The sequence below is a fragment of the Anguilla anguilla genome, chromosome 16 (assembly GCF_013347855.1).
Source record: "Anguilla anguilla isolate fAngAng1 chromosome 16, fAngAng1.pri, whole genome shotgun sequence".
Classification (NCBI taxonomy): Eukaryota; Metazoa; Chordata; class Actinopteri; order Anguilliformes; family Anguillidae; genus Anguilla; species Anguilla anguilla.
The window spans coordinates 30,404,956-30,415,784 of record NC_049216.1 but is presented as its reverse complement, the minus strand read 5'-3'; the positions used below and the strand labels follow the sequence as shown (position 1 = coordinate 30,415,784).

The 10,829-nt window shown below is 40.3% G+C and overlaps 2 protein-coding genes across 2 annotated transcripts; both read left to right on the top strand.

Annotated features, from left to right (window-relative positions):
* Nucleotides 1-1,394: 1,394 nt before the first annotated feature.
* On the top strand, nt 1,395-3,590 carry LOC118215496 (chymotrypsin A-like). Its single transcript, XM_035396366.1, has 7 exons — nt 1,395-1,472; nt 1,772-1,875; nt 2,160-2,239; nt 2,389-2,467; nt 2,607-2,787; nt 2,890-3,023; nt 3,365-3,590. The coding sequence occupies exons 1-7, from the start codon at nt 1,421-1,423 to the stop codon at nt 3,524-3,526; spliced, it is 792 nt and encodes a 263-aa protein (XP_035252257.1). The 5' UTR covers nt 1,395-1,420; the 3' UTR covers nt 3,527-3,590.
* Nucleotides 3,591-6,432: 2,842 nt separating this feature from the next.
* Nucleotides 6,433-9,093, top strand: LOC118215490 (chymotrypsin A-like). Its single transcript, XM_035396353.1, has 7 exons — nt 6,433-6,533; nt 7,332-7,435; nt 7,679-7,758; nt 7,908-7,986; nt 8,118-8,298; nt 8,401-8,534; nt 8,868-9,093. Exons 1-7 carry the CDS (start codon nt 6,482-6,484, stop codon nt 9,027-9,029), a joined length of 792 nt encoding a protein of 263 aa, XP_035252244.1. The 5' UTR covers nt 6,433-6,481; the 3' UTR covers nt 9,030-9,093.
* Nucleotides 9,094-10,829: the final 1,736 nt, after the last annotated feature.

The following is a 10,829-nucleotide window of genomic DNA, read 5'->3' as shown; positions in this document are numbered from 1 at the left end:
GAGAGAGGAATGTGTGGAATCTTTGAAACTGATAGATTTTCATATAAGAGGTGGACGAGGTACTGTATGTACCGACGGTCATTCCAGTTAAAGCCAAACTCATATGGTCTGACATGTATACAGACTGGCATTCTTTAGGAAAACCAGAGTCAAAAAATGCATATTTAATTGCTTTATTACCGCCGCATGCAAAATTGGTGCGAATTGCTCTTATGTGTCCTTGGGGGAAACACCTGTCCCCTCCGAGTGTGTCCCCCTAGTTATCCAAACTGTCTTATCAAAGCATGATAAGAGCAATCCTAGTTTTTTTTTTTTTTTTTTTGCAGACAATGTATATATGTCCTATTATAAAAAATTTGCATTGTTAAAACATGTGGAGTTTTTAATTGTGTGTATTTACAGTAAAATATTAACTTTTAAAATAATAAATGGATTCTTTCTCTATGTTGTTGAATGCCATTCCAAGCTTATTTAACAACATTCTTACGAGAAATATATCTTTGAATTATCACAGTCTCTGAATTTTTTTTGAAATGTATTTATTTTTCTGTCAGGTCATTTGTCACAAGCATTTTCTATTGACAGTGAGGGAACATAAAGGAAATTAACTGACATTTTTGCAGTTGGAGATCATACTGAAATATTACAGCTTAGCTAAATATATGTGAAAGCATTTCCATTCCTAGGCTAATAAAGCAAAAAATGTTAGCTAAATATGTCCTAAAAACTATCATTGAATCAGGCAGTAGCTATCAGTCACTTGTTTTTAAGTAACGGACCTAAACTGTTCAGTCTATGAGCTGAAATAGTTCAAAACTCCCTTCTAGTTTGACTTGCCATAACTTTATTAGCTATTGTGCGTCGCTTTGGATAAAAGGGCCTGCCAAATAAAATGTAATGGAAAAATAATGTGATGACACTTATATGGTGTTACTTGTCTCTGACATCACTTTGATAGAACTATATAATTAAAACATTAACAGTTTTGTACAATATGCATGCGATATGCATTTAACATAACTCATTTGTTTGCATATTAAAACAATTTCCATTCAATGTTTTTACAATTTACAATGTAGACCAAAACTCATAAGGAGTCATATTTTAACGTATTTTAAAACACCAAAATCTTTGAAAAGGTTATTTTATCATATGGCCAAGCTATCAGTTATTGTTCTTATAGCCATCTTTTCTCCATTCATTCAGCTATGCTTTTCTGTGCCATTTCTGAAATCTAATCACCAACACATGTTTACCCTCTCGCAACATCTGAACAAGATAACAGATATGGTGAGAAAAAGTTCACATTATCAGAGCAGTAACAGGTGGGCTTCACAAAAATTTTACCACTTATGCAAATTTAGTCTCTGGGGATGTGTATAAAAGGCAGCAGTGTCACTGACTCCAGCAAGCTGAAAACATGGCCTTCCTCTGGATCCTCTCCTGCCTCGCATTTGTTGGCGCCACCTATGGTAAGACTGAGTATGACAAAAAATGAATTAATTAATTTGCAGTCTTAACTATTACAGTAAATTTCTCTAGGGATCATGGGTGATTATTCTTAAATTATGTGCATTTATTTGACAACGCTGGTCTAATCACAAACTACAGAGCTGATACGTTTTTTAAAATTAAACTGCTAAAACGGTAGCTTCTCATGGATAGATCACCCAAATGTACAATATAGAATATGGATAGGACAATATAGACTGCCACCTTAAAGAGGAAGAATGAAGAAATCCTCATTTCTGTCTGTGAACTTTGTTTTCAGGTTGTGGCGTTCCTGCCATCTCCCCTGTGGTGACTGGATATGCCAGGATTGTGAACGGTGAGGAGGCTTTACCCCACTCCTGGCCCTGGCAGGTGTCTCTGCAGGTAAGATGTTGTTGTTTAATAAAAATTTTTAAAAAAGCTGATTTACACTCAAAAGCATGTTAAAATAGCATCCAGCGATGAAGCACAAGGAAAGCCTGTACTATCCAATCATTATTTTAGGAGTAATCAAGATCCCTCCCATCTTGTTATGGTTTTCCAATTATATCTGTGTGGTGACTGCATGTCATGGGAACCATCAAGTGTTGTGAAAAATAAATAAAATCTATAGCAATGCATAACAATGTGTGGTATATTTATCTCATGAATCAGTGGGTGTGTTTCAGGATTACACTGGCTTTCATTTCTGTGGTGGCTCTCTGATCAGCGAAAACTGGGTTGTGACTGCTGCTCACTGCGGTGTGAAGTAAGTCTTCATCTCAATGATGATCACCATTCATGAAAAACTCTGTCAAAAAAGTTCCTTATAAGAAACTAGCCTATTACAGCCTACAATGTAGCTACATTATCTAGGAAATAATGACAATAAAATTTTTACTTTGTTTCACGTTCCAGAACTTCTCACCGCGTCATCCTTGGAGAACACGACCGCTCCTCCAATGCTGAGGGCATCCAGACCATGAAAATTGGCAAGGTGAGTACAGCCTCATCAGCTACCGTTTAATGCAAGTAATTCTCTTTCATTATTTTTTTATCCTCAATTGTGTTCCACTCTTTGAAGGTAAAACACAAATACAAGCAATCTGAGACGATGAAATGTTTATACCTCTCAGGTCTTCAAGCATCCCCGCTACAACAGCTGGACCATTAACAATGACATCACCCTGATCAAGCTGGCCAGTCCCGCTCAGCTCAGCCCCCGTGTGTCCCCTGTGTGTCTGGCTGAGGCTGGAGACAACTTCCCTGGTGGCATGAAGTGCGTCACCTCTGGCTGGGGCCTGACCAGGCACAATGGTAAGTGCCTTACCTGCAGTGGGCAATTAAAACCACTACTTATTGGGTATCTGCTATTGGGCACTTCGGTCCATGGTCAACCTGCTTTTGCTCTGGTTCCAGCTCCTGACACCCCCGCCCTCCTGCAGCAGGCAGCCCTGCCTCTGCTGACCAACACCGACTGCAAGCGTTACTGGGGCAACAAGATCTCTGACCTCATGATCTGCGCTGGTGCCTCTGGTGCCTCCTCCTGCATGGTAAGTCTCAACCAATCACAGGCGTACTTACGGGCTGAGGATTTTCAATGCCCAATTCAAGTCCTACTGGTCTTCCTCTTCTCTGGAACCATGTTTGTCAGTTCCTGTCCAAGTTTACATCAGCCTGGTTCTCTCTACAGCTATAATAAATGAAGAGCTGGCCAGGTTCATCACAGCAATGATTTGCCTGTGTCAGCATTTCTTAATTAGCATCTCTTCATTGACCCAAGAGGGGCAGTTCAACCACAGTCCAATACTAAGTCTCAGTTGCATCTTGATGAAATGTGAAGCTGTGTTACTTTTAGTTGCTGATCCTCTTTGTGTGTGTTTGTGTGCTTCAGGGTGACTCTGGTGGTCCCCTGGTCTGTCAGAAGTCTGGTGCCTGGACCCTGGTCGGTATTGTGTCTTGGGGAAGTGGCACCTGCTCTCCCAACTCTCCTGGAGTTTACGCCCGTGTCACCGAGCTCCGTGCTTGGGCGGACCAGATCATCGCTGCCAACTAAGACCTCAACCGCTCTGTTCAATTTCCTCATGATGATCAATAAAGATCAGTCAAATTGAAAAATACTTTGATGTTGTTTCCTTCTTTAATGCTGAATAAATTATTCCGTAGGAACAATGGGCAGATACCTAACTGCTTGTTTCTGATGCTGTAACTATGGGATTACATTTAATTTTACACGTGGACTGTAAAATGTAACTGAAGGTTGCATGCTTCTGCAAAATCTATTATTTTTTAAATATCTTTAAGAAACAGGAAAAAGTCACTTGCAGGGTGTTGGATTACCATGTATTACTAGCAGGGTCTTCATGTACTGTACTTCGTACAGTATACCAGCATTGAATTCAAAAAGTTATCAAACACCCATATCACCCATGTGAAAAATGAATTGCTCCATCAGTAACTCAATCAACCAAATAACCGAATGTAATTGGTATTTAGATTCAGCTTGTTGAACGGGTTTGATTGCAGCTAGCCCTGTTGAATCTAAACCTCACTCATATTGAACCTCAATATTCAGAGTAAGGTAGGCCTAGTCACCGCAAAGCTTCCACAAGCGTGCTATGCCACGATCAGAGAAAATTCCAGAAGAGATGAATGGGATTCATGGGAGAGTAGCAAGGCAGATGCCACTGCTAACCAAGAGAAACATCAATGCTTGTCTCACATTTGCACCTGTATGATCCCCAAAGACTTTTGGGATAATTTTCTATGGACAAATTAGTCAAAAGTGGAACGTTTTGGATGTCACAGGTTCCATTGTGTCTGGAGTAAAGCAAATACAGCATTTCACAGAAAGAACGTCAAACCAACAGTACAACACGGTGGCAGTAGTGTGATGGCATGGGGATGCTATACTGCCTTCGGACCTGGACCTAGACCATGAATACTGCACAATACCAGAAAATTACAGTCATCTGTCTGTAAGCTGAAGCTAAAGTGGAATTTGGTTATATAGCAAGACAATGACCCATAACACAAAAGAAAGTCCACATGGAGAATACCAACTTCTGCCCTCTAATAGGCCATTCAGAGTCCCTCAATTTAAACGCAACAGGCCGAAGAATTCTTTCATACATCAGTCTATCCTGTTGCTAAACCAAAATCAGTGTGCTGTTAACTGAGATCTGAATCCAGAAGACATGATGTGATATGTATGTCTGTCGCGACTGTTTGATGTGTTATGTACGTTTATGAAAAGTGTCATATGTGTAACTGTATGTTTAATCTGTGTGTAATCTCTTGAACGGAACTGGCTGAGGATCCAAAATGAATTTTAGTGCAAACTGACAATAAAGTGGTATCGTATCGTATCATATCTCAATGGCTGAAAATAAACTAAATGTAAATTTTGGAGTGACCTAATCAAAATCCTTACTGTAATCCAATGGAGATACTGTTGCACGGCCTGAAACAAGCAGCTCAACCTCAAAAACCTACAAATGTGTCTCAATAAAAGCAATTCAGCAAAGAAGAGTGAGCTAAAATTCCTCCACAGCAATGTGAAAGACAGATATCAAATCATAGGTTGTTTGGTTTCAGTTTTTACTGCTAAAGGTGGTGCAACCAATTATTTTGTTTAAGGGGGAAATGATGTTAAATAATTTATTATTTAATTTATTTTCATTAAATAAATGAAATATTAATTTAAAAATGTGTTTTCTGTTTAGTCGGGTTACCTTTTTTTTATAATATTTAATGTGACAAATATGAAATAATATATGAAATCAGGAAGGAGCAAATATTTTTTTCAAGGCACTATAGTAAGCAGCATTATTGCAAGGGTTAGTAAGTAATAAAAATAAGACAGAGACATCCACCTTGCAGAGTATTTCATAACTGAATGACAACGTTGAAGCCATTTTTACATAATAATTTCCAAGGCTATGTCACTGCATAACCCAAAGAATGTGCAGTATTTTCCATGAAATGTACATGAGTTCTATGTCTTCATGAGAAACTATGCAGATGTTTCCAGTTAGACCTTGTGCATGGTAACAGAGCAAACAAAGGACCAGAACCTATGGAAAACATGCCATATTACTGATAATGGGAATCTTGTACAAAAAAATCTATTTGTCAACACACTGTAAAATTTGAAAATAATTGTAGAAAGTATAGATTGAATATATGACAGAGTATGCATAACACAGCACAACATTAATAATATAATATTTGTTATGTAACACTGAAAGTTCATTGCATATTTATATTAAAACACGGTAATGTACAGATAAACTTGCAAGCATGAAGATGGCATTGATTGATTTTTTTTGCGCAAGCATTATATTTTGACGTATTTTAATAATATTGGTAATTTTATTTATTATTTTAAAGCAAATGCTAAGGTTTGAAAAATAAATCAGGTCTTTGTGCAAGTTTTTTGTTGTATCAAAAATACTGAGATAATTATCCAATTCATGATTAAAGAAACCCCAGAAAATATTGTACAATGGCCCCAATGAGCTATTATAAGGGGGGGGGGGGGGGGGGTGATTTCATATGTAAAGCAAATATGCGTGTTATTAGCATCAGTAGTGCATTCAGCTTTAAATTTCAATGAAATTACAGCTTGTGTAGTAGTGTGGACATACATCATCCACATTAGCCAAACAGAAACAGCTACAGAATAAAGTATTTTTGAATTGGTATTTTTGCAGTGTAATCCATTCATACAATGCTTGAATTTAAAATATGTCAGAAACCATATTTGTTTTACAGTGTGCAATGTTTCCATGAGCTACTGTATCATCAGGTAGAATTTCTGTGGTCCACGTGAGTGTAAAAAAAAAAAAATTTCACAGCCTATAAGATGTCTTGTGCAACATGTGAAAATATTCATGTTATCATTTAAATTCCAGGTGAGTTACACACAGATCTGATAAGATATCCTAGTTCTCAGTTTCTCTTGGAGTATAAAAGGCAGCAGTGTTACTGACTCCAGCAAGCAGAAAACATGGCCTTCCTCTGGATCCTCTCCTGCCTCGCATTTGTCAGTGCCACTTACGGTAAGGATCGCTGCGTTTGTGGTCTTGTAACCGTAAACTATCTTTGTATATGTTCTTCTCAAATATGTTTAGTTTTGTCTAGAAATATGCACAGAATAACATTGTAAACTAATTACAAATTCAATATATCCCTCAAAAAGCCGGAATTTAGATGTCTACAGGGGTGGAGTTCCAGGATGAAAGACGTTTCAACATGAACAGACAAGGTTAACCCCAGTATAGCTCAGGTGTTACCTGGATATAGCCCGGCGATGTCCCAGACAGCTAGAAAACTTTCAACCAAATGCAATCACCTGAATTCCTAGACAGCTGTGAGCTTTCACCACAGAAATGTTCTCTGGGATATTATTAAGTAGATACTGCATTTTATTGCAGAGAGATTTGACATGAAGTATTATAAACCGTACATTTACCGTTTCATGGTGATATGATCAAATATCAAGGGCAAGTGAATGTTTTGTCCTGACATTTGAAGGCACCAAACATGTGTGAAGGGTTGTAAGGGGGTCTGTGAGACTTAGCTTATATTCTGGTTCACACACTGTTTGAAGGCTACAAAATCAAAGCTATCCCTGCATGTTTTCTGCCAATGATAGGGTTGTTAAATGATTGTGTGAAGATACAGCTCTGTGACTTAAAAGTTGTGGAAAGTTAAAAGTAGCACCTTAGAATCAGACACACTTACCTTCTACACCACTGGGTGAATTTCATACATAATGTTGTCTAGCGTGAAGACAGAACGTTGTATCAGTAAAAGAACAAGAGGCATACTTCACTAACCTTTGACCCCCGTTTCAGGTTGTGGTGTTCCAGCCATCTCCCCTGTGGTGACTGGATATGCCAGGATTGTGAACGGTGAGGAGGCTTTACCCCACTCCTGGCCCTGGCAGGTGTCTCTGCAGGTAAGATGTTTTTGTTTTAAAAAATTGCCAAAAGTATGTTAAAATAGCATCCAGAGATGAAGCACAAGGAAAACTCGTATCATAATCGAGATCCATCCCATCTTATTGCGGTTTTCCAATTGTATTTTCATGGACACTACACATCATGGAAACCAAGTGTTGTGGGGAAAAAAATTCAATCCATTACAATGCATAACAATTTGTGTAGTATATTTATCTCATGAATGAGTGGGTGTGTTTCAGGATTACACTGGCTTTCATTTCTGTGGTGGCTCTCTGATCAGCGAAAACTGGGTTGTGACTGCTGCTCACTGCGGTGTGAAGTAAGTCTTCATCTCAGTTAGATTACAACATCAACTCATTTGTGAAAAACTGTCCAGTTCCTTCTAAGAGGCTAGTTAATGGCCTATAATGTAGCAACATTAACTAGGGAATAATAACAATAATATTTTGATTTTGTTTCACGTTCCAGAACTTCTCACCGCGTCATCCTTGGAGAACACGACCGCTCCTCCAATGCTGAGGGCATCCAGACCATGAAAATTGGCAAGGTGAGTACAGCCTCATCAGCTACAGTTTAATGCAAGTCATTATCATCAATTGTATTCAACTCTTTAAAGGCAAAATGGAAATGCATGCAGTATGAGAGGGTCAAATGTTTCCACTTCTGTCTCTCTCTCAGGTCTTCAAGCACCCCCGCTACAACAGCTGGACCATTAACAATGACATCACCCTGATCAAGCTGGCCAGTCCTGCTCAGCTCAGCCCCCGTGTGTCCCCTGTGTGTCTGGCTGAGGCTGGAGACAACTTCCCTGGTGGCATGAAGTGCGTCACCTCTGGCTGGGGCCTGACCAGGCACAATGGTAAGTGCTTTGCCTGCAGTGCGCAGGTAAAACCACTAATTATCATGTATCTGCTATTGGGCACTTCGGTCCATGGTCAACCTGCTCTTGCTCTGGTTCCAGCTCCTGACACCCCCGCCCTCCTGCAGCAGGCAGCCCTGCCTCTGCTGACCAACACTGACTGCAAGCGTTACTGGGGCAACAAGATCTCTGACCTCATGATCTGCGCTGGTGCCTCTGGTGCCTCCTCCTGCATGGTAAGTCTCAACCAATCACAATTCCCAATTCAAGTCCTACTGGCCTTCCTCTTCTCTGGAACCATGTTTGTCAGTTCCTGTCCAAGTTTACATCAGCCTGGTTCTCTCTACAGCTATAATAAATGAAGAGCTGGCAGAATGCTGGACAGGTTCATCACAGCAATGTCACAACATTGCCTGTGTCAGCATTTTTTAATTAGCATCTCCTCATTGACCCAAGAGGGGCAGTTCAACCACAGTCCAATACTAAGTCTCAGTTGCATCTTGATGAAATGTGAAGCTGTGTTACTTTCAGTTGCTGACCCTCTTTGTGTGTGTGTTTGTGTGCTTCAGGGTGACTCTGGTGGTCCCCTGGTCTGTCAGAAGTCTGGTGCCTGGACCCTGGTCGGTATTGTGTCTTGGGGAAGTGGCACCTGCTCTCCCAACTCTCCTGGAGTTTACGCCCGTGTCACTGAGCTCCGTGCTTGGGCGGACCAGATCATCGCTGCCAACTAAGACCTCAACCGCTCTGTTCAATTTCCTCATGATGATCAATAAAGATCAGTCAAATTGAAAAATACTTTGATGTTGTTTCCTTCTTTAATGCTGAATAAATTATTCCGTAGGAACAAAGGGCAGATACCTAACTGCTTGTTTCTGATGCTATAACATTTAATTTTACATGTGGACTGTAAAATGTAACTGAAGGTTGCATGCTTCTGCAAAATCTATTATTTTTTAAATATCTTTAAGAAACAAGAAGAAGTCACTTGCAGGGTGTTGGATTACCACGCATTACTAGCATGGTCTTTATGTACTTTGTACTGTTTACCAGCATTAAATTCAAAAAAGTTATCAAACACCCATATCACCCATGTGAAAAAGGAATTGCCCCGTCAGTTACTCAATCAACCAAATAACCGAATGTAATTGGTATTTAGATTCAGCTGACTGAACGGACTTGATTGCAGCTAGCCCTGTTGAATCTAAACCTCACTCATATTGAACCTTAACATTCAGAGTAAGGTAGTCACCGCAAAGTTTCTATGCCATGATCAGAGAAAATTCCAGAAGAGATAAGAAAAAATGAGATTCATGGGAGAGTAGCAAGGCAACATGGATTTATATATTTAAACTGAAAACTTATTTTGCCTGTACTTTATTATTAAACAACCAAAACAGAACAGTATGAATAATATAACACATGTATCTAAACCGAAATAAGGTGAAAATTTATATTAGGGCTCAGCCAAAGTATTACTGTATAAATAAAAATGCACGAAAACTCACAAAAACACAGAAATACAGACATTGCTCCTGTTATATTTCTTGTATTTTAACATTCCACACTTACTGTATGATCAGAGGAGCAAACACAATGATAAAAATAACTACAGACCTGCTGAGGCGTGTTTTTTTTTTTTGTTTTTTTTTGTGCTGCAAATTCTATTTCACATCTGGCTTTGTGAAATTCTGCCAAATTGAAAACAGAACATTAACAGACCAGATGTCAGTTGACTTGATTTCCCCCGAAAGTCACGATCATCATTTGACCCCAAAAATTCCACCTCAGTCGGGGCACCCCAAATGCGTAACCTTACGAAAGTGGTAAAATGCTCACATTGGTTTCAGTTGGTGCCGTAGCAACAGGCCAGAGGGTCAGGTTATGGGAGAGGGGCTTTCAGTTGGAACCATGGTTACAGGATTGTGACGGGCAGGTTCTGGGAGGAGGGCTTTCAGTTGGTACCGTGGTTACAGGATTGTGACGGGTGGGTTCTAGGAGGAGGGCTTTCAGTTGGTACCGTGGTTACAGGATTGTGACGGGTGGGTTCTAGGAGGAGGGCTTTCAGTTGGTACCGTGGTTACAGGATTGTGACGGGCGGGTTCTAGGAGGAGGGCTTTCAGTTGGTACCATGGTTACAGGATTGTGACGGGCAGGTTCTGGGAGGAGGGCTTTCAGTTGGTACCGTGGTTACAGGATTGTGACGGGCGGGTTCTAGGAGGAGGGCTTTCAGTTGGTACTGTGGTTACAGGATTGTGACGGGCAGGTTCTGGGAGGAGGGCTTTCAGTTGGTACCGTGGTTACAGGATTGTGACGGGTGGGTTCTAGGAGGAGGGCTTTCAGTTGGTACCGTGGTTACAGGATTGTGACGGGCGGGTTCTGGGAGGAGGGCTTTCAGTTGGTACCGTGGTTACAGGATTATGATGGGTGGGTTCTGGGAGGAGGGCTTTCAGTTGGTACCATGGTTACAGTACTGTGACGGGCAGGTTCTGGGAGGAGGGCTAACAGTCGGTGCTGTGGCTACAGGACTGCAG